We start from the raw sequence: 24,160 nt of genomic DNA on the forward strand, positions 1-24,160 counted from the left end.
ATGGACTTATGGTCATAAGTCCATTAATGCCATATTTGGGGCTAATATCTCTTCTACTAATGATTTTCTTAATTTGCTATTTCCGTAGTTAATGCCAATGTGACAGGCATTACGTTAATAGAGGTGCACAAATGGTTGAAGATATTGCGGTGTCAATGAATGCAAACGTAGCTCATCACTGGAAGGTCTTGCATACCACGGATAGGGTTAGTCCGACTCCTAAACTATGTGATGGTAGCAGCTGGTTCTGATACACCCAACATGTCCATATTCGGGAGGTCACACACACACACACACACACACACACACACACACACACACACACACACACACACACACACACACACACACACACACACACACACACACACACACACACACACACACACACACACACACACACACACACACACACACAGAGAGAGAATGTATGAGTAGTATTTGGATGTGTTCAAGAGGAGGGCCACGTCATATCTTTCTGCGTGCGTATGAGCGTGCGTGTGTGTGTGTGTGTGTGTGTGTGTTTGTGTGTTTGGGGTATCCTGATACAGTAGCTCAGTTCCCTCCCAGCTACGTTCAGAATGTCACAAACTCGCCGTCTCGGCCACGTGTTCCCTGATGCGCTGCTTTTAATACAAACCAAACAAAATAAAGGTAAACTGTGATGAAAATAACCTCGACTGCCACACTCCCAGTGACACCAAGCTTAAATGTTTGAGCTGCATTCTGAGCTTTTATCTCTACCAACACCCCACCCCAACACACGCGCATGCACACAGGCGCGCGTGCACACACACACACACACACACACACACACACACACACACACACACACACACACACACACACACACACACACACACACACACACACACACACACACACACACACACACACACACACACAACTATGTCGGTGGGTCCAGCAGAGAGGGTCTGGACAGCTGCTGCTAATTTTATCCGTCCCATAATGCATGCCTCAGACACCCCCTCCCCCACCCAAACAACTCCACCTCAAGCACTTACCCCTCCCCCAGCCCCCACCCCTACCACCTCAATATCCTGCTGAGGTTCATACCCCCCCCCCCCCCCCACACACACACACACACACACACAACACTCCCATATCACCACCCCTCGCTTCTTGTACACAAGTGGTTCTTAGACTTTTTCATGTCAAGGACCCCCAAACCGATACGTATCTGGCCACAGACGACCCTGATCTGATGTATCCAAGTGTAACCAAATAGACATTTACGGGTCAGACAAGGCAAGGGTCCTCCAGTAACTCAAGTTGGTTTAGACAGCAAAATGTGTTAATGTATCCATATTTACACATACCAGATCCTCATCTAACATATATGAACACTGGATATACAATAATAATAATAATAATTATTATTATAATTATAATTATAATTATTATTATTTGGTCCAAACTTTTTTGTAACTGTATAATTACACAACTGTTAGTTGTAGCACTCGGGGAGCAGTTAGGAGTTAATATAAGTGTCTTGCTCAGGGACACTTGCTGAGGCCTGGGATCTAACCTGGGACCTTCGGTTTCCGAGTCGGGCTATCCATCCATTCAGTTGTGGCCGCCCTAGATATTTTGCTGAGCAGTCTTTTAAATGTCAAGCTACACAGCAAACTCCAGAGTGTTAATTTAACTGTGTGCAGCCAATTTGTCCCCTCGACTATCACAACATTTACAAAACGAAAGAAAAATGCCTCCATGCACCTTTTCCATATTTAAATGCCAATACCTGACAGTTGTTTTTATTCATGTATTTTAAATTCCTCATTTATAGATTATATATATTAAAATAATATATATTAATTCAGCACTTTTACATGGTTTTATTGTTTATTGTTGCCATGGTTTAACAATGACTATAAAATTATTAACTCAGGTCAACAAACAAGTACAAAAATGTACTGGATTGGTTCATGACACCACATTCAGTCAGGACAATTTTACTCTGAGAGTGTACAAATGGAGAGCCGCGCGCACACGCACACACACACGCACACGCACACACACACACACACACACACACACACACACACACACACACACACACACACACAGTAAAAAAAAAATCCCTCATGCCAAGGTCTCACACATGCTTCACCCCCACCAACAAGCCTCAACTTCCCTAACAAGTTCCAGAACATTTGTTTTCTGGAGTCCTAGACCTAGTTCAGACCATGAAAGATTTGCGATGAGCCGAGTTGAAACTTGTAACCACTTGCAAGAGAATCCCCAGAACTGTGGTTTACAACAGTGTGGGTCGGGTCGCCCACCGTTCTGAAACATTTTGACTCATCTTTGGTCTGAAGTAGGCTTCTTCTTTAGGTTGTGTTCTGGGAGGCAGGGGGTCTCAGGGGGTTGTTTAGAGGAATAAAAGAACGCAAGCTCCAAAACACACTCGCCCCGGGTCAAATCGGGCGACCTCGGGGTGGTCGGACCGGTTACTGTTTAGAGCAATTCTCCTCCTGGGGTCCCGGGGAGACATCAAAGTTCTCTTTTGGGTCTCGAGCTAAAACGTTTGGGAACCACTGGTTTAGTGCATCAAGCCCCCAGTTCCATGTCAGGTCAGGTCTCTGTCTCTCACTGCTGTCAACAATGGAGAAAAGAAAACAAGTATATATATACTGCTCTTCTGGAGTTCCAAACATCTCCAGATCAATGCTGTGCTTCATCAGATGATCAAACACATCAACATCTGCACTTTACATCTCATTTCCTCTCACGCGCACGCACGCACGCGTGTGTGTCGGGAGTCCAAAGTACTGAAGTCATCTGTGCAAACATTTCACTTTACTACAAAGAGGACTCTGAATGGGTATAAACTACAGCACACGCACGCACGCACGCACGCACGCACACACACACGCACACGCACACGCACACGCACACACACACACACACACACACACACACACACACACACACACACACACACGCACACACACACAGTCAAGTGGATAGCAGGCCACTGGGCAACAGCTAATTATAAAGATGAAGTACTTTCCTGATGTTAAAACCACAGAGTTTAGCAACGGACACACACACGCACACGCACACACACACACACACACGCACACACACACAGACACACGCACACACACAAGCATGCATATAAATTTGCGAACGTACACCAGCATGCATAAAAAGAACTCAACTAATGCATGCTGAAGAACCCTGTGCCTTGTCAGACTGCTGTAATTGCATGTTAATAACATGCTAATTATAGGTCTGGACTTAACGACATGACATCACAACTGTTCACTAATCTGACCAATTAGTAGCCATGGAAACCTGCACCGCTGGCAGATGACATTCTATAATCACCAGCTGTGGGAATCTTTGTCTGTGTGTGGCCGGCCGGACCACTCTGAAAACACACACACACACACACACACATACACACACACACACACACACACACACACACACACACACACACACACACACACACACACACACACACACACACACACACACACACACACACACACACACACACACACACACACACACACACACACACACACACACACACACACACACACACACTTCCTGTACTGAAAGCTTAACCACTTCACAGGATCCCATGGCTAATAAACCATATACTGTATCATATATGCCTTAATTTAATACATTATAATTGCCCTAAAATTAAAAACACCTTAAATATGATTTCTTTTAGTTTGTCTTTTACTCGAGTCGCAAGTTGATGATGTCATTTGTCCATGTGTAGTTCAGCCCTATGGAATGTATGGAATGCATGTGCTAATAAAACAAATAACTTTTTTTTTGGTGTACAGTACAGTACATACCTCATTATTGTCCACCACTAAAAAAGTCACACTGTACTTTCTGGCAACTGTAGTCGCAAGAATAATTCATTGTGTTCTAGTGCAGTAGATTAAAGAAATAATTATCTGTCTTAACAATGTAGGGTGGATGCACAATAAAACATGGGTAATGGCTAAAACTGCAAACTGTTCTCAAATGTTTCCAAAATAATCATATTTGAACTGGGGACCCCCCAAAATAATCATATTTGAACTGGGGACCCCCCAAAATAATCATATTTGAACTGAAGAGCCCCCACCCTGACAGCACCTGGAATTTTAGGAGTTGAGGCATTACATTTTGTTTGACTCAGTTCCACAGATAAATATTGTGAAAATAGCAGATCTACAAGCTCACAACGCCTCGCGTTGCGAGGCGTTGTGAGCTTGTAGATCGGCTATCAAAACTGTTGCCTCTTTCTTATATTATTTGACAATTTGACACGTTTTTATAGAACAGTTTGTTGATTACTTTTGATTCAGTAATGGTCTTATTTATTTTCTTTCTTTCTTTTTTGATGTATTAAAAAGGTCTTAAAAGTCCTTAAATTGTCACTTCACTGTCATCTGGGGACAGGTTGAGAACCACTGTTCTACCCTGATTGGTGTATTGCAGACCCTTGCATCATACTTAAAGCACCCTTTACAAGACCATTTAACACCGTTATACCTCATGGTTCGTTCGTTACAGCACTGGTTCTCAACCTTTTCTGGATCAGGGCCCACTTGAAAAAAGTGTTCGCAGCCCACCCATCTGATCACTTAACACGGTTAAGTGGTCAGATGGGTGGGTGGGCTGTGTGCATTTTCAGAGCATGTTTATTTTAATGATCAATCAATCGATTGTGTTCTGGCTTGGATTGTGACTTGGCTTGGAATATTTTTTCACACAAATCTTGTATGGGGGTCCCTGGTGCAAAATATTTCCGCGGTCGAATACATATTAATGTGGGGGTCCATGACAGTACATATATGTTCTGGAAAAATATTAGCTAATCGACTAAATTGCCTAAAATAACAAGCTGATCTCGGTTGCAACAGTAGTAAAATGACCTGCTGGAAGCAATGACATCACCCTTGACAGATGCTTAATAACTTATAAGAGCTGACACTGATGGCGATGACAATGAAATAATAATAAACATCAATTATTAATCACATCATTAGGTTGTCAGCTGCAGACCCCAGACAGCGTAGCCTACTCTCTGTGTGTGTGTGTGTGTGTGTGTGTGTGTGTGTGTGTGTGTGTGTGTGTGTGTGTGTGTGTGTGTGTGTGTGTGTGTGTGTGTGTGTGTGCGAGTGTGCATGTGCTGTAATCTTCCCATTGGTGGCCGGCAGACAGGGTTTACTTTTCTAGGATGAGTAACTGGTCTGTTCAGTCATACAGGGCGAACAGACTGATTCCGATCATTGCTATCATTGCTATAGAATGTTTGTTCAGCAATAGGTTTAGGTTTAGTATTAAACGGTTTAGTATTAAACAAATGGAAGCGTCAAATGGACTATAACAGGGATCTCTCCAGCTTTTTAGTAAACAGAAGAAAAAAGAAATTCAGGTCCGTATGCCAACCTCATCCAATCAAGAGAGAGGATAAATATAAATATTCAAGATAAACAAGTGGAATTGGAAGTGATGAAAAAAATAAAAAAAATAAAAAAAAAGAGCAGACAAAATTGGAATTGGAACATTATAAAGCCGATAAAGGGGTTCTCTCTCCTGATTACATGAAATTGATGTTCCACCTGGAAATTTATTTTCTGTTTATTAAGAGCTGGAGAGACAGGGAGGCACCCTTTTACTGAACAAACTCTCTATAGCAGTGATTACTTTCCAATATAGAGCGTATTTTGAACAAATACATTTGATTTTAATCAACAAATATCACTTACAGTACATTAAAATGTTAAGATAGTATACATACTGTACACAAATGGTTAATATACAGACAGAGTGACAGACAGACGGACAGAGTGACAGACAGACAGAGTGACAGAGTGACAGACAGACAGACAGACAGACAGACAGACAGACAGACAGACAGACAGACAGACAGACAGACAGACAGACAGACAGACAGACAGAGGTTAAGATCAACCACCACAAACTACTGTGGTTGACATTAAGACAGGGGGACTGAAGTAACAGTATAGGTGTAACCCTTTTAGGTCCAATTGGCTCTATTTGAAGCCTACTGTATACACGTGCAGATTGGGGTTCCAGACAACTAAAGATCTGTATCAAAAGGGGGTCTGTGGCCTAATGCATATCAAACTGGGGGTCCTTGTACTGAGCAGCTTCTTCCCATAGTGTAAGCCTCACATACTGTACGCTTGGTAGAGAGTGACATGTCTGTCTCTCTGGACCTGTTAGGTCTCAGGCTGCAGCTAACAGAGCTGTCAGTAATGTTATTGTAATGAGACCTTCTGCAAGTACCTGGAAGTCATTCAAAGCTATTAGTCTGTTATTGTCTCTTGTAAGTTAACTGTGTGTTTGCGTGTGCGTATGTGCATGTGGGCGTGTGTGTGTGTGTGTGTATTCGTGCACACACACTGAGTGAGAGAGGGAGCGACCTCGGCTAGCAGGATACTCTGAGACAAATATGCTGTGCGCGCATGTAGAAACACACACACACACACACACACACACACACACACACACACACACACACACACACACACACACACACACACACACACACACACACACACACACACACACACACACACACACACACACACACACACACACACACACACACACAGCTGAGATAAGACAGACATTGGGTTGGTGTTGAAAGCGAGACCCAAATGGTTTTGCTTCTATTCAACACCTGGCTTTACTTTCCATCAACACTCTCTGGTAAGTAACAGCTCCAGTAAGATCACTATTAATTCATTATTAATTAACTGTTGGTTCTATCACAGTTTTATGGCTAGGAAAGAAAATGACATTATATGACATTACTTTAATTCAGTGGTTCTCAAATATTTTCATGTCAAGGGCCCCCAAATGTATTTGGTTGCGGACCCCCAAATGTATTTGGTTGCGGACCCCCAAATGTATATGCAATTGGTTGCGGACCCCCATCTGAAAATATTTTGTGCCAGGGACCCCCATAAGAAAAGATTTGTGTTAAAATAATTCTAAATGATTCCAAAACTTTCAAAAAAACGTTTAAATTGTACGGCTGCAAATAGCCAACGTATAAAATAGGTTTAAAGTGGTTAAACTGATTTTGATGCTGATGTTGATTCTATATTAACACATTTTTAAAGAGAACCACTGTTCAATTGACAATAATATGACGTATACAAGTCAAAACTAAATGAATGAAAAAAACAAAAACAAAAGCCAAGCTGTTTCATGTGGATAAAGTACTTCTGACCAATCAGAAACCCAATACATTATGTCCCTCATGGAATAGAGTTGAGTATTATTATGTATCATTGTGGCACACACACGCACGCACGCACGCACGCACGCACGCACGCACGCACGCACGCACACACACACACACACACACACACACACACACACACACACACACACACACACACACACACACACACACACACACACACACACACACACACACACACACACACACACACACACACACACACACACACACACACACACACACACACACACACACACACACACACACACACACACACACACACCTGAAAATATAGGTGCACCAGCCTCATCTTAGTTGAGGTTGAGTTAATATAAGGAGCAGGGGAATGACATGGACGGGTGAAGGGGGTTGAGGGTGATGATGTGAGCTGTTAGGGGGCCTCGTTGTGTAAAGGCTCGGGTTCAGAGGGATCAGTCGCCCCTTGGTCTTAGGAAACAGACATTTTAAAGTGGACCCTGATCAAGAAAAGGTTGGGAACCACTGCTCTAAACGGCTTCATCCAAACACCAATTTAAGAGCCAAAAACCTTTGGATACATCAGATCAGCTGATAGTTGGTTGTCTTGTAATTAGCATCGCTAACTAGCTATTATCAAACAGTTTAGCATGGAACGCAGTTTACACACACATACTTTATTGTGTTGTATCCTTTTGAAAGATGTATATGTGTTTTATGTATACACATTTTTATAAATAAAGAAGTCAATCAATCCATGCTTGCAACAATTACATTACAGTCATTTAGCAGACGCTTTTATCCAAAGCGACTTACAATAAGTAAGTACAGCAAGTAAGTACTTACAATAACAAGTAAGTAAGTACAATAACAATGAAAAGAGCCAGGGAGCAAAGCCAAGAAGATCACTTCTCCCCAGTATTGTTTTATTACTTATTTATTCTCTCACCAAGTGCTGGACATTAGATCTAGCTATACCTATGTTAACGGCTGAGCAACAAAAATAAAAATGTACACAGCAATGGTTCTCAAACCTTTTCATGTCATAGACCCCCAAAGTAATATGTATTTGGCCTCCCACCCACAACCGGAGATATCATGTGCCAGGGACCCCCGTACAAGATTTGTGTTGTTAAAAGGTTTCTAAAAATATACGCCCCGGACCGCTGCCGTAGCGGTCCGGGCACCTATAGGCTACAATGTAGCCTGACAGCGTGTCGCGGGTTCCAGTCCCGATCCTGACGGCCTTTGCTGTGTGAAAAAAATATATATATTCAAAATGTTTTGCATTTTCTTACAGATCTGAATGAATGAAGGGTTTATTTTAGGTCTTGGTTTACACTGAACCATACAATGAACCGATGAATAGACGATGTATATTGGGATAAAGTGGTTAAACCGATTTCAAAGGCATGTTAACTAAATTTTGCTGGGGACCCCCTGGAACCCCCTCAAGGACCCCTGGGGGTCCCCAGTCGCCACTTTGAAACCTTCAGACAGTATGCACATATATGTGCATGTATATATTCTATGAATAGCTGCCAGATGCTTCAAACGCAGCCAAAACACTTCTGCTGTTGTTCCCACACACTTGAGTGTGTGTGTGTGTGTGTGTGTGTGTGTGTGTGTGTGTGTGTGTGTGTGTGTGTGTGTGTGTGTGTGTGTGTGTGTGTGTGGTATGGTATGCTGTGGTTCTCTGCTGGCGCCAAATTTAGTTCCAGGCAGTGAACCAACATACAACTGTTGCACACTGCCCTCCCACCCCCCCCCCCATCGCCATCAACATCAACATGACATCCCTATCAGCAACGATGACCTCCCCAATCACTACCTCCGCCACTACACAGAGCAGATCGTTCCACCCTGGAAAATACTAACACCTCCACCCTCAGACATCTGGGGGGAAAAGAAAAAAAAGAAAAGAAAGGAAAGACCAACCAACCTGATTTTTCCATCAACTTTCCACTGAGCTGAGCCCCACCAACCAGCCAACCAGGCAGCCAACAACCAACCAGCCAACCAGGCAGCGAACCAACCAAGCCAACCCCCTCAAACCAGCGAACAACACAAACACTGCATCACAGGGCCTATAGGGAGCTACTGTGTGGTCGAATTTATGGCAATAAGAGAGAGAGAGAGAGAGAGAGAGAGAGAGAGAGAGAGAGAGAGAGAGAGAGAGAGAGAGAGAGAGAGAGAGAGAGAGAGAGAGAGTGACTGACTGAGTGACTGAGTGACTGAGTGACTGAGTGAGAGAAAGGAACAGAAACAAAGATAGGGGGCAGAAAAGAGGTGTGATAACCTGGTGTCAGACAGTCCTGTGACAAATTGTAAAAGGTAACAGGAAGTTCACTGTATGAACATAGCGAAGGACAGACAGACAGACAGACAGACAGACAGACAGACAGACAGACAGACAGACAGACAGACAGACAGACAGACAGACAGACAGACAGACAGACAGACAGACAGACAGACAGACAGACAGACAGACAGATGGAAGGTCAAGGGCACTGACATACAAAGTCGTCAGAGCTACATACAGACTGACCGACAGACAGACAGACGGACGGACGGACGGACAGACACACACACAGAGACAGACCTACTTACCGCCAAGGCCTGTAGCCTCTCCTTGTGGAGCTGGGCCTCCTCACACGACATCCTGCGGAGAGCGAGGGAGAGAGGAAAGGAAGGAGAGGAGAGGGGGGTGAAAGGAGAGAGGTGAGATTTTGGGTCAGAGAGCCGGGACTCTCTCTCAGAGAGAGAGAGAGACACAGAGAAAGAAAGGAAGAGAGAGGGGAGAGAGGAAGAGAAGGGGGTCCAGTCCAGACAGCAGCAATAATCCCAACCAGAGGCAGCAGAACAGGAGAGAACGCAGCGTGTGCTGAAGAAAGGAAAGATCTCTCACTCACTGGCCATGTGCCTCACACTCAGCCTGCCAGTTGCATTCTCTCTCTCTCTCGCTCTCTCTCTCCCACTCATTCTCCTCCCATTTGTCCACTCCCTCCTTCTCTTTTTTAGGCACAAGCCATGTATGATTAGGCAGCTGATGGGAGGAGCAGCTGAGATTTGAGAGAGGGAGGGAAAGGAACGAAAGCATGGAGAGGGGTTGAGCACAGGAGGAGGAGAAAGAGAAAGAGAGGGTGAGAGAGAGAGCTAGAGAGGGAGAGAGGGAAGGAGAGAGAGAGAGAGAGATGGGAAAGAGGGAGAGAAAAGAAAGAGTGAAAAATAGCAAAAGTAGGGGAAAGCGAAGCAAGAGAGCAATTTGTCATGTTTGAAGGCTGTGGGAGCTGCTTGGACTCAGACAGTATCTGTGCACTGCCTTAACAGTTTGCAGATGACGCTCTCTTCTTTTCATTAGCTTAACTGTTCTTGTTTCTACGTCCCAACACTGAACAGTTATAGTATGAGCTGTACTGGACTGTACGTTAATGAGAGAAAAAACTAACGTGGAAACGGGTCCATAATGTCAATATGAGCAGTGTAAAATGTATACATAAGGTGCATGGTTAAAAATAGTAATGGAAAGAGGAAGTTAAAAATAGCAGTAGATGTAGTAGCATATATGTGCATAAGGTGCATGGTTTAAAAGGAACAAATAAATAAGATGAAGCCGTTAAAATAGCAGCAGATGTAATAACAAAGGCAAGTCATGCCAGCAGCAATTTCCTGTCCTGAGCCAACTCCTTCCCTCCACTATTAGAAAATCCCAGCAGGACTATTTAACCTATAAATTGTATTGTCACCATTTTAGTTACTCTTAATTTATGTTTATTAAGCCATATGAAGATCTCTGGCACGTGTATGCGCTTAATGTTTATGTAAGCAGCTCAAGAAGAAATCATATGCTTTTCATATTATTCAATGGAGAGAGAGAGAGAGAGAGAGAGAGAGAGAGAGAGACAGACAGACAGACATACATACAGAGAGGCGGAGTCAGAGTCCGCTTTTGCTTTATAGGATAATAGAGAGACAGGAAACTGAGGGCAGAGCATGCAAAACTACGGTAGTATTCAGCTGGAAGTGAACCGGGCAGGGTCATTGTGATTATGCAGTTGACTCACTATCCATTCCTTCAGCTATCAGCACACCCCTGAGTTTGTCATAAAGTCCCCGTGCCATTCCATCCTTGTCTCAGTCTGGTGGAACAGAGTCCTGTGTTGTCTACACACTGATGTTGAGGCTCTCTGGACTCTATTTTTGGGTGCCGTGCATTCTTAGCCCAGTGCCTTTCTAAGAGGTTTGAATACAAGCACTCCCCATGGAAGAATGCACACAGCAAATCTGGAATGTTAATTTAACACTGGAGAGTGTCAAAATGGTAGACATGGACCCTACACTTTTAGAGTTAAAAGACTACCAGGCTCTGTGAAGATAATAGCGCACCACTCGCCGGAGTTGCGGACTATGGAATAATTCACATGAAACTTTGAGGTGTTAGCTACATTCTCAGTTTTTCCACCAACTCGAACTAAATCAGCCTGGATTCTGCCATTACGACACCTGGATCCTTATTAGATAATCCTTAACACCTCCTTCCTAAACTAACAAAGGAAATAGCAACATGAGCACCCCCGGTGGAAAAAGCATGTTATAGTACACCAGGGCAAAACGTGGGGGCTAATAACGGCGTTGCTCCCATGTGGTTCTCAAACTTCCTGTGTCCAGTCTATGACGACAGTCATCTGTGACGTATGACTCCATATTTTGTTGCTCTTGGGCAGAATCTCCATATTTCAACTATTTATATATTTTTGTAAATTAATGTCCTACTTAATAGCCATAAAAAAGGAACGGTTTTGGACATACAAGGTTTCCACCGGACAGCGACGATTTGGGCAAGGTTTCAACCCAATCCGCCCCCCACTAACCGGTGTGGAGGTACTTCTATGACCTACTGGCAGCTTACACGAGACTAGCCCCAGACAGACCAACAAGGTGGGGTCTGTGGACGTTTGAGAACGACTGTTCTAGACACAGCAATGCCGTAAAAAAAACAATATCTGCGTTGGGTGCTCCAATCAAAGTGGAAAACTGCAGCCCGGATTTATAAGGAGTGGAACGTCAAGTCAGGAGTTGTTACAGTCACCAGATTGAACTGAAAGCGAATAAGCATAGTATTACTGATGCTACTGAAAAGCTAAACAAACTGCTTATTCTAGACATTATAGGGCTTGGCAATATGGAAAAGAAAAATCAAATGTCACAGTATCTTTCACCAAATGCCTGAATATTAATATTGTGACGATAATACTATAGAAATAATAGCCTATCACATTTTATTATTATTAAAGACAAACATTAAATAAAGACTAAATAGCAGGTCTACAAGCTCACAGCATGTCACATATGCTATTTTTAAACGTTTTTTTAAGTATAAAGTACAGCAGACTTACTGTATGTCATATCCCAATATTAGAATATTCAAAATTCCAGATAATATCTAGTCTCACAATAATGGGTCCTACAAAAATATAATATAGATTTATTGCCCAGCCGTACTAGACATACTATGCATCTAAGTCACAGAGGATAAAGATATTGCTTCTAAATATGTGACAGAATCCAACATCCTAGAAGAAACAGCCTCAAAGCTCCATGCTAACTTACAGTATCTACAGACAACATACTCATAAAGGAGACACTTTGACCTTCCAAACCAGGTCAATGGGAGATAATATTATCTTCAAGAGGATTCAAGAGCTCAATGACAAGGATCCAGAGGACTTGCTTAGAATTCATGAAAAAGGACCTCAGCATCTCTAAAGAGACTCTTGACAACATAAGCTATGACATAGTCCACTGCACTGGCAAGAATAAAACATAAGGGCCCGGACTACTGGCCTTGCAGTCCGGGCACCTAGGCTCATAAGTAGCCTGACAGCGCACCGCGGGATGGAGTCCCGTTCCCGACGGTCTTTGCTGCATGTCTCTCCCCATCTCTCTCCCCCCTTTTCCTGCTCATCTCCACTACAAACTATAAATAAAGGCAGAAAAAGCCCCCAAAATATCTTAAAAGAATACAACATCTGCTACCACGACCAAGGCATCATCGGTAACCCAAACCCCAATGTTTTGTGAGAAACGTTTTTCTCATTCTTTTTTTCCAGCTTTGTCCGTCGTTACGCTAGCCCCAGAGGTGAAGTGTGTCTCAGTGTGTTGGATGAAGGCAACAGCACAGACCTGTGTTTCAGTGAGTCAGTGCATGCAGATGAGTGTCGGTGGTTTAATGTCCTTGGAACGTGAATGCATTCTACTGCACATGAAAACATGATTCACCTTCATGCGCACACGCGCACGCACACACACACACACACACACACACACACACACACACACACACACACACACACACACACACACACACATACACACACAAACTCTGGCACCCACATGCGGACAGACAGTCAACCATGAATACACACATATTGACACAGTGTATGCAGGAAGGTATGAAGCATTCATTTAAATGGGTCAAACCAATGCCCCACTTCCCCGTTTCCCAGAGTTTAGCCCCTCTCCTCTCCTCTCCTCTACATCTGTCCTTCCCTTCTTTCATCCCTCCCTCAGATGCAGAGGTCCTTATAAGGAGAAACAGCAGCAGTCCCGTCTATGTCTCTGGGGAAAACACACACACACACACACACACACACACACACACACACACACACACACACACACACACACACACACACACACACACACACACACACACACACACACACACACACACACACACACACACACACACACACACACACACACACACACACACACACACACACACTTCACAGCATTACACAAACACACGCTGACATAACAACCACTGAATTACACTGAGAACGAGGAATGCTGCTGAAACGTCTGTCTTGTTAAGCTATACGGCAGCTGCCAGACTGGAGTAAATCACAAATAAACCGTAGTATACTGTCTCCTGTAGCAGCCACACTCAGCTGCTCACATGGGGATTATTACACCGTATGGGTGACGGACACACAGGTGAGACGCACACCAGGGCCTTTTGTGCTCGTCATTAAAAACCACTTGAACCACAGCATCCATATTCTGAAGTGGGGGGGGGCATTAGCCAAAAATAGCCGATCTGTTAGCTCACAAAGCGTCACAACATGACGCCGTTGTGAGCTTGTGGATCGGCTATTTTTGGCGAAGAGGGTACTAATCCAACTCAGGTCCAGTTTACTAAGTCTATAGAGGGTTTAAGTGGTTAATAACACTGAGGTTCACTTGTAAATGCGAAATTAGGTTGTCTCACCGAATACGGCATGTAATATTATAGGGCTACTTGCGCGCAAAATCGATCAATTGGTAAAGAAATATTGGATTTTAACATCTTACAAGTTTCTGCTTCCATAGCAGCGTAAACAGACACGGAGCAGCGGTCCGTTAATGAGAACCGACGTCTGTTATTATCAGGAAATAACAGACCACAGAAAGCCATGATTGACCCAATCAGAATCGAGCATTCAACAAAGCAGCGTATTAAGCTAGTAATAATAATCGAGGGGCTATCTAGAGTCATGTATATGGACGCATGATATGAGGGTGTTTACAAGATCTGCACAGAATGTGTTTTGTTTTAAGTCCTACTGAACTTGCATGATCAGTATCATGGTTCAGCCACAGTTCTGTTTAAACTGGATGTACAGCACAGTAGAGTAGACCAGACCAACCACATCAAAGCATACTCTGTCTGTCATCACAAACTAACCTCTCTTACACTGATAGACACACAGGGAGATACCTTATCTCTGTCTGTCTAGCTGTATCACTCTCTGTCTGTCTGTCTGTCTGTCTGTCTGTCTGTCTGTCTGTCTGTCTGTCTGTCTGTCTGTCTGTCTGTCTGTCTGTCTGTCTGTCTGTCTGTCTTTCTCTAGCTGTATCACTCTCTATCTCTAATTATATCACTTTGTCTTTCTCTCTAGCTCAGTGGTTCTCAAAGTGTCGTCCAGGGACCCTCAGGGTTCCTTGGGGGGGGTTCCAAATGGACCCTTACAGGTCGGTAACTCGAGAGCGTGCAAATGAGAACGAGTCCCGAGGTCCCGTTTGCACTCTCTCAGCGTTCTTGAAATTAAAAAGTTTGAGAAACGCTGCTCCAGCTGTATCTCTGTCTGTCTCTGTCTCTCTCTGTCTCTCTCTCCAGCTGTATCTCTGTCTGTCTCTCTCTGTCTCTCTCTCTAGCTGTATCTCTGTCTCTCTCTGTCTCTCTCTGTCTCTCTCTGTCTCTCTATCCAGCTGTATCTCTGTCTGTCTCTGTCTCTCTCTGTCTCTCTCTCTAGCTGTATCTCTGTCTGTCTCTGTCTCTCTCTCTCTAGCTGTATCTCTGTCTGTCTCTGTCTCTCTCTCTCTCTAGCTGTATCTCTGTCTGTCTCTGTCTCTTTCTCTCTAGCTGTATCTCTGTCTGTCTCTGTCTCTCTCTCTCTAGCTGTATCTCTGTCTGTCTCTGTCTCTCTCTCTCTAGCTGTATCTCTGTCTGTCTCTGTCTCTCTCTCTAGCTGTGTCGCTGCATCACTGTCTGTCTGCCTGTCTGTCTCTAGCTGTATCACTCTTAGTTTCTCTTTAGCTGTATCACTCTCCGTCTGTCTCTCGCTAGCTTTCGCTTGCCTACCACCCCCACACCCGCCACCCCCGACTATGACCCCCCCCCCCCCCCCCAACCTTCATCTGTGGCGTCAGTTGCGTTGGTTGGTCGTTGTTGGAGACAACAGCATCATTGTTCCTCTGCATTGCCACGACGACGCAATGACCTCACCGCACAGCTAGCCCAGCCCCGCCCCCCATCTCTTCCCAGCCCAGTGGTAATGGCCTCCAGATGTGGAACCAGAGGCAGGAAGACACACACAGTCACACACACACACACACACACACACACACACACACACACACACACACACACACACACACACACACCACACACACACACACACACACACACACACACACAATCTACAAGCCGCACACATCTTTCTGAAGACACAACCACACACGTGCACACAAACACTGCACAGTCTCTTACGCACACACACAAACAAGATTTGCACACAAGAAAGGAAGAAAGAAAGAAATTAAAATACCAGTTCACATCTCTCCTAAACACATACATACACACACGCACACACGCACACGCACACACACACACACACACACACACACACACACACACACACACACACACACACACACACACACAGAGTCAGGAGAGATTAACACAGACAGATTTCTGCCTCATGTATATTTCATATACAGTAGCTTACAGGGAGGAGGGGGGGGCAGAGGAGTAGGTGGTGTTATCTATCTACCTACTGTACAGTATCTATTTAGCTATCCATCTATCCATCCCCACCCCCCCCCCTCCGCCTGCCTGCATGTCTGTCAAACACGTGCGTGCACGCACACGCGCACACACACACACACACACACACACACACACACACACACACACACACACACACACACACACACACACACACACACACACACACACACAACTGTTCACTCTGCAGTGAGATAAACACAATATCCTGAACAATTATTACTTTAATTGTTAATGGTTCATCTTAATCTTTCATTAGCATATTCTGTGGTTTAGGACTTCAACCGTAGGCAAACTAACGTTCTATCTACTTCTGTATCTCTACATCTGCAGTACCTTACTAAATAATAATTGCTGCTAATAGCATTCAATGCATGAGCTGAGTTGAAATAAGGGTTGTTGCCACTAATCGTAGTAATGATAATAATAATCATAATATCATAATAATCATAATATATTAAATCATCGTACATAATCTGCAGCCCACATGCTTTACAAGACAACATTTTAATTGCCACTAGTTACTTCCTGTTGTTGACAAATGAAATCGTGCCCATCCCTTATTTGTCCACAAAAAAATCTACCAAATACACCATATGTGTTTTGGATAAAGTACCTATTAATAGTTTATTTTCCTTGGGGAGGCGATGTGATGAAAAGCATATGCCTTTGCCTTCATAAACCTGATAATCATGTCCTCAGCTTATAATCTCTCTGCATCGCTCTCTCCAACTGTAATTATGTTTTGTTCTACTCTGTATTTTGCATGATGCACATCTATTAAAGCCCTGGCCTTTTATTCTGCATTTTTACTGAATTTCATTTAATGATTAAGCATTCCAGAAGCATTAAAGATGACCTTTCAACTGTTAAACTGCTCTGTGAAACAGAGGTTTATGAAATGAAAAACAATCCTGCTGGGTTGACTTTGTTTATGTTCAACCATCCCAGGACATTAATCTACATTTATACAGCAGGTAGAAGCTTAAGCAATTTGATTGTGCTAGAGGCATATCACCTAGGACACCAATGTTCAAAGTGGGGTCCAGGGACCCCAAGGAGTCCTTTGGGGTTCCAGGGGGCACCCAGACAAATTCATTTCACGATAATTCAATTCCCTTGAATTTATTTAAGTGGATCAAGATGGTTTTATTTGTCACTAACTTATACAAGTCCAAGCAGCGAAACGTTGTTGGGACTTGTTCCACAAATAATTGAGCAACATCCTAGACATAATAATATAAGAAATAATTAGAAATAATAAAATAAGAATAAGAATACATTATGTCCAGTGAGAAACAAATATAAGATCTTGTCTTACATACGTACATTAGCAGATATAAAGAATGTTAAAGTGACTATTCTTACCATGTGTGACTATAACCACTTTGAATCTTAAGCTCAACCAAAAAGGTGCACTCAGTAGAGAGCAAATCTCCACCAGGAGGCCTGCCCTTGATAATAATAATGATGTATGCAGTTACATTTCTGCGTACATCCATAAAAGGGTAGCACGGCATGTGATTACCAGTTAACATTGTCTCTCTACCTTACTACTCTCTCTCTCTGATGCACATGTCTACCTCTCTCCATCTTTCTCTCTGTGTTGGGCATGTGATGAGAATGTTTGGCGGGTTGTGCACGAGTATGAAAAGGAACAGTCCTTCATGTCATTGACATTACGGCTACACAAGTTGACAACCTGTTGTGCCTGAAACTGAAATGTAATGGCATGTCGGTTGAAAGGTAAACTGAAAGGAGACAGACCTTGCCTGGCCTGCATAGTCTGACCTTTGTGTGACAACCAGTGTTGCCAAGTCTGCTTATTATGAGCAACTTTTATTTGGGCATGTTTTTCTGCATAGTCGCTTTTACATATTGGTAGTTGCGGGTTGCGTTTTCTTTGGGCTTGTTTCCAAAGTGTAGTTTCTTATTTGGGCTTGCTTCCTAATGTTGTTTAAAGGTTCTATGACATTCATTTTCACTTTTTTTATTTTTTATGTTTTTTGGGGGGTTTTATGACCTCAATTACACCCAAAAAACGTGAACTTTGAACATTCAGTGGATTTTCTGTGGTCTGGGGTTTTCTGAATAATTAGGCTGAAAAGTAATCTGTGATTTCCCCTTGGAGAGTGAAGTCACAGGCCATTAATCCCGCCCACTCTCCTCCTCGCCCCTCCCCTCCCCTATCCTTTCCTTTGGGGGGGGGGGGGGGGGGGGGCGGAGCAGAGGCGATGATTGACAGGCAAAATCCCTCAACAGCGACACCCGCAGGCAAAGATTTTTTTTCTCATTGCAGTTGAAAAGGCTTTAGAAATGTGAGAGAAAAACACCTGCAATGGCTAACTGGAGTGGAATTTTCAGTTAAAACTTTTTATACACGTTTGAAGGACCATGACCAAGACTTTTAATGTGTTGTAAAACTGAATGTCATGAAACCTTTAAGCCAGTGGTTCTCAAACATGTTCACGTCCCCAAATTAACATGTATTTGGTCAAAATATTGGCCTGAAAATATTTTGTGCTAGGGACCCCCATAAAAGATTTGTGTTGCTAAAATGCTTGAAAAATATTCAAAATATTTCACTTTTGTCTCAATTTTTGTATATAGGGTTCAAGTGGTAAAACTAATTTTGCTGGAGACCCTCTGTGTGAGTGTGATCCATACAGCCTAGTCGCTTCTTTTGGGCTTGTTTTTGTAGACCTGGCTGCTTACAGTAACAGTATATCTCTTGCAAAATCTGGCACCACTGGTGACAACCCCCATGAGATGAACTATACACAACATGCATAAAACATTTAAAGGTGGGGTAAGTGATATACAGAATATCATTTAGTTTTGTTCAAATGAGTGTTTAATAGCTCTCTATATTCTGATAGTAATCATTGCTTTAGTGTTTGTTCAGTAACTGGGGTCTCCCTGTCTCTCCAGCTCTTCAGTCAACAGAAAATAAAATTTCCGGTAGGGATAGTAATTTCATCCAATCAGGAGAGAGAAAACAAATAAATTACAAGACAAAATTGGAACTGCTACGCAAGCTAATAAATGATCTTTACGGGATCTCTCTCCTGACTGGATGAAATTTGTAACCCACCTGAACATGTATTTTCTGTGCAGGAGAGACAGGGAGAGAGGGAGATCCCTGTTACTGAACAAACATTCTATAGGCAATGATTAAATATTTGAATATAGTTTTAACTACGGCGCCCACTGGCCCAGTGGTAAAATGTGCCTGACCACCACCGTGGAGGTTGTGTGTTCAAATCCACTGTGGTGCATCCGGCTTTGTCGAGCGTCTACACAAACACAATTGGCCCATGTTCGGGGGAGGGAAGCCAGGTGATAATGGTCACTGCACGTAACCCTGCGGGCTGTGGCAGCACGTGTTGGGCGGGAGGACCAAGGACCAAGGCCAAGGACCAAGGTGGGGGCTCCTCACTGGTAGGTGAGTCAGCAGGATACAACACAGAAATGTGTGGGGAGGAATCAATTGGCATTTGGCATAAAATGAAATTGGGGAGAAAGAGGGGTCAAAAAGAACATGGTTTTAACCCAAAATAATTCCCTTAACCCATTAAGACCTGAGGCGATTCTTTAAAAAAAATTAAAATCATAACAGTTTTTGGAAAAAAAACGAAAAAAAATGTTTTCAAGATTTTTCAAAAATAGCAGATCTACAAGCTCATAGCGCGGCACTCGGTGCCGCGCTATGAGCTTGTATATCTGCTATTTTTGAATAGCCAAAGACTTTGGCGATAGTGTATTTAGAGCTCTATGAAAAGCGGAAACGTCCGAGCGATTATGTCAAATGACGCATTTGACGCAGAGAAATACACTGGATACATTATGATCTCCTTGCATCAGAGCAATAGGATTTAGCAATGCTGTGAGTTTTATATATTCTCTATGTAAGGACGGTGTTGTTCTAAGGATGGGGTTATTATACCACAACTGGGAAGACAATGTGCCCTCTTATCTGACTTGTGTTTCTGTTCTCGTGCTCTGATTTGCTCAGGCTGAACAGCCAAACAGACAGCTCTCCCTCATCGACTCCCTCCAACCCCCATCCATCATGCTCACACTCCGCTAGTGGCTGACTATCACCAACAGCGATGGGACACACCTCAAAATCTATGGGTGATTGTCAGCCACAGATGCTTAAGGGTGGCTTGGTGGATCAGGGCTTTCAGTCTAGACTCGCTTTGGTAAGAGCCTGACCGATATACAAATTATAATAAATTGTATTTATAACGCACTTTACATTTTTAGGAAATCACGAAGTGCTAGATATATCGATATATCGGTCTTTATCGGTCTGGCTCGTATATATCGGCCATTATTTGACTTTCTTGATTACATCGGTGTCCTGATACCTAATTTCCACTTTCAACCTGGCGTCCCCATTATGGGGCACATTATACAACTAGAGGTTGGGCCGCTACGCGGCCCTCACACCTACGTTGCACCACCGATCCGACTGATATGGGCATATACGGAGATCTCTGAGGCAACTGCTGTCTTCTTATTCGTGTCCACGCATGCTGCGTAAGTGGGAAAATGTGAAGCATATCGCGTATAGGAGCGCTAATAAGTGTTGCACACGTATTGCGCAATAATGTAGTTATATAGGAGCAAATTGCGCAATAATGTACAAATACACATTGTACGGTAAATATGAAAGCTGCAAGCATGAAATGTAGTGTAGTGGATTCCCCATGGCATGCATTGTTATTTGTGCATAGTGTGGAAGCAATTACACTGCTGATGTGGTAGAAGAAGGGGAACGGACTCGAACGGATAAACAGGAAGTCCACCCACTAGGTGATTTTAAAGAGGGCTTAAGTGGTTAAATAAAATCAAGTTCAGTTCATGAGTTCATGTTTTATCTATCAAAAATTGCACATTGTTAGACAAAATATCTGTCAAAACATTGGTAATCGGTGGTCTAGGACGCTCTTCTGATTATCTGCTATAAGCAGGGGTGCTGTTACTGCTGTAATTGGCTAGCCTGACGGAACGCTAATCCATAGCCTGGAGGGATGATTGCTCTGCGATTATGAAAAAAAAAAGACAGTTGTCAATGAATGATTTAAAAAAAATATTTGAAACATGACGCTGATCAGCATACTATTTTTTTTCAGGTTTAGCTCCGGGCGGACACACACACACACACACACACACACACACACACACACACACACACACACACACACACACACACACACACACACACACACACACACACACACACACACACACACACACACACACACACACACACACACACACACACACACACACACACACACACACACACACACACACACACACTTTTAGACAATTTCATTGAAACCAGAACATATTGTCATATCAGAATCATTCATTTGAAATTGGGGTTTGTGGTTTAATTTTAGGGATGAATGAGGCATCACTGAAAAATCCTGAGTGTGAATTTAACTGACTTAATGTTGTGTGTGTGTGTGTGTGTGTGTGTATGTTTCAGAGAATGGGCTATCCGCCAGTGTGATGTTTTCTCTCCACGAGACCACAAACAATATCTCGTCTTTCTGCTGAATCAGTGAACAACTCAGAGAGAGAGAGAAAGAGAGAGAGAGAGAGAGAGAGAGAGAGAGAGAGAGAGTGAGAGAGAGAGAGAGAAAGAGAGAGAAAGAGAAAAAGAGAAAGATGGAGGGACAATGAAAGAGAAAGGGGACAACATTTTCCAAATTGGGCCCCTCAGCCACACCTACTCCACCACCACCCACCCTTTAGCACTAATATCATCACAGGCTTCAAATAGATTATATAGATTATATTTCATATGATGTCTAGCCTAGATAATCTAGGTCATTAATGCTGTAGTCTTTTAATACTGTTATCATTTTGTATTTTTTTCTGGCAGCGCCCAGTGTATTTTGGAGGTGGATTGACAGCACCTGCACCTAGTTGGCAATAAGCCAGCTGGCAGCTCATAAGCCTGGGAGATGCTCCAGTTCTGGCCCTTTTGCCATATATCTGTTTGCTGTCAGTGTGCCAAATCTTTATGCTGTGTGCTTATAAAGAATGGATGTGGGAAGCTTAGGGGTTTGTGCCCTTTCTTTTGATCCCCTCTTTCTCCAGTTTCCAAGCACGATAACTATAACTATAAAGACTTTTAGTTTTAAAAATCATTCTTGTGCAGGGTTCCCCAATTAGTTTTCCCCAAGGGCCAAATTATGTCTAGGGTACCAAGCCGAGGGCCACACAACCTGCAAACAGATTGGGGCATGGGGGGGTGGTGTTTCCGCTACTCCAGTGACAGTGCAGATACTAGTGTTGTTGCTGCTCTTACCAACATTATTATTGTAATTATTATTGGTATTGTAATTATTATTGGTTGTGGTGCTCATAATTTAGCCCTGGGATAGGTTTTCTTTTCATTGCAGCTGAAAAGGCTTCAGAACACTGAGAGAAAAAACCTGCCATGGCTCACTGGAGGGGATTTTTCAGTTAAAACCTTGTAATACACGTTTGAAGGACCATGATAAAGACTTAATGTTTCGTAAAACCAGCATGTCATGAAACCTTTAAATCCTGTGTTGATGGTCGCACAAGGAAATAAAGTTGAAACTAAATAAGTTGAGAACCAACCGTTTATTTGGTTGTTACAGTGTGCTTGAAAAGTATGCATCTTCAGCAGCTAGTGATGGCCAACCGTTAACCGGTAATCGTTAAGAAATTGGTAACCGGTTAATACTAACGGTTAATGGTTAACCGTAAAAATTATGGAGCAATGATGCACTTCCAACACCCAAGTCCACTGTGTGGACACACTTGTGTATTTTCAGGTGATCTAACCGACTGAAACTCTTGTCACACTGTTTACAATAGAAAGGTTTTTCTCCACTATGGATACGCTGGTGTGTCTTCAGGTCACCTAACTGACCAAAACTCTTGTCACACTGTTTACAATAGAAAGGTTTTTCTCCAGTGTGGACACGCTGGTGTGTCTTCAGGTGACCTAACTGACTGAAACTCTTGTCACACTGTTTACAGTGGAAAGGTTTTTCTCCGGTGTGGATACGCTGGTGTCTCTTCAGGTGACCTAACTGACTGAAACTCTTGTCACACTGTTTACAATAGAAAGGTTTTTCTCCAGTGTGAATACGCTGGTGTTCCCGTAGGCTACGTAACACACTGAAACTCTTATCACACTGTTTACAATAGAAAGGTTTTTCTCCAGTGTGGACACGCTGGTGTGTCTTCAGGTCACCTAACTGACCAAAACTCTTGTCACACTGTTTACAATAGAAAGGTTTTTCTCCAGTGTGGACACGCTGGTGTGTCTTCAGGTGACCTAACTGACTGAAACTCTTGTCACACTGTTTACAGTGGAAAGGTTTTTCTCCGGTGTGGATACGCTGGTGTCTCTTCAGGTGACCTAACTGACTGAAACTCTTGTCACACTGTTTACAGTGGAAAGGTTTTTCTCCGGTGTGGATAAGCTGGTGTGTCTTCAAGGTATCTAACCGACTGAAACTCTTGTCACATTGTTTACAGATGTGAGTTTTCTTTCCTGTGTCAGTCAGACGACGTCTCTTTACTTCCGA

The 24,160-nt window shown here is 43.2% G+C and overlaps 1 protein-coding gene across 5 annotated transcripts in view; it reads right to left on the reverse strand.

Annotated features, from left to right (window-relative positions):
• Nucleotides 1-10,133, reverse strand: part of palm2akap2 (PALM2 and AKAP2 fusion) — a 352,841-nt gene extending 342,708 nt beyond the window's left edge. For all 5 annotated transcript variants that reach the window (XR_013932550.1, XR_013932551.1, XM_080419797.1 and 2 more), the window contains exon 1: nt 9,851-10,133. Coding sequence is in view for 3 of the 5 variants with exons in the window: in XM_080419797.1 (XP_080275923.1) it covers nt 9,851-9,901 (51 nt within the window). In the remaining 2 variants the exon portion in view is untranslated. The remainder of the gene's footprint in view (nt 1-9,850) is intronic.
• Nucleotides 10,134-24,160: the final 14,027 nt, after the last annotated feature.

This window comes from Gymnoscopelus braueri (genome assembly GCF_963280865.1).
Source record: "Gymnoscopelus braueri genome assembly, chromosome: 22".
Lineage (NCBI taxonomy): Eukaryota > Metazoa > Chordata > Actinopteri > Myctophiformes > Myctophidae > Gymnoscopelus > Gymnoscopelus braueri.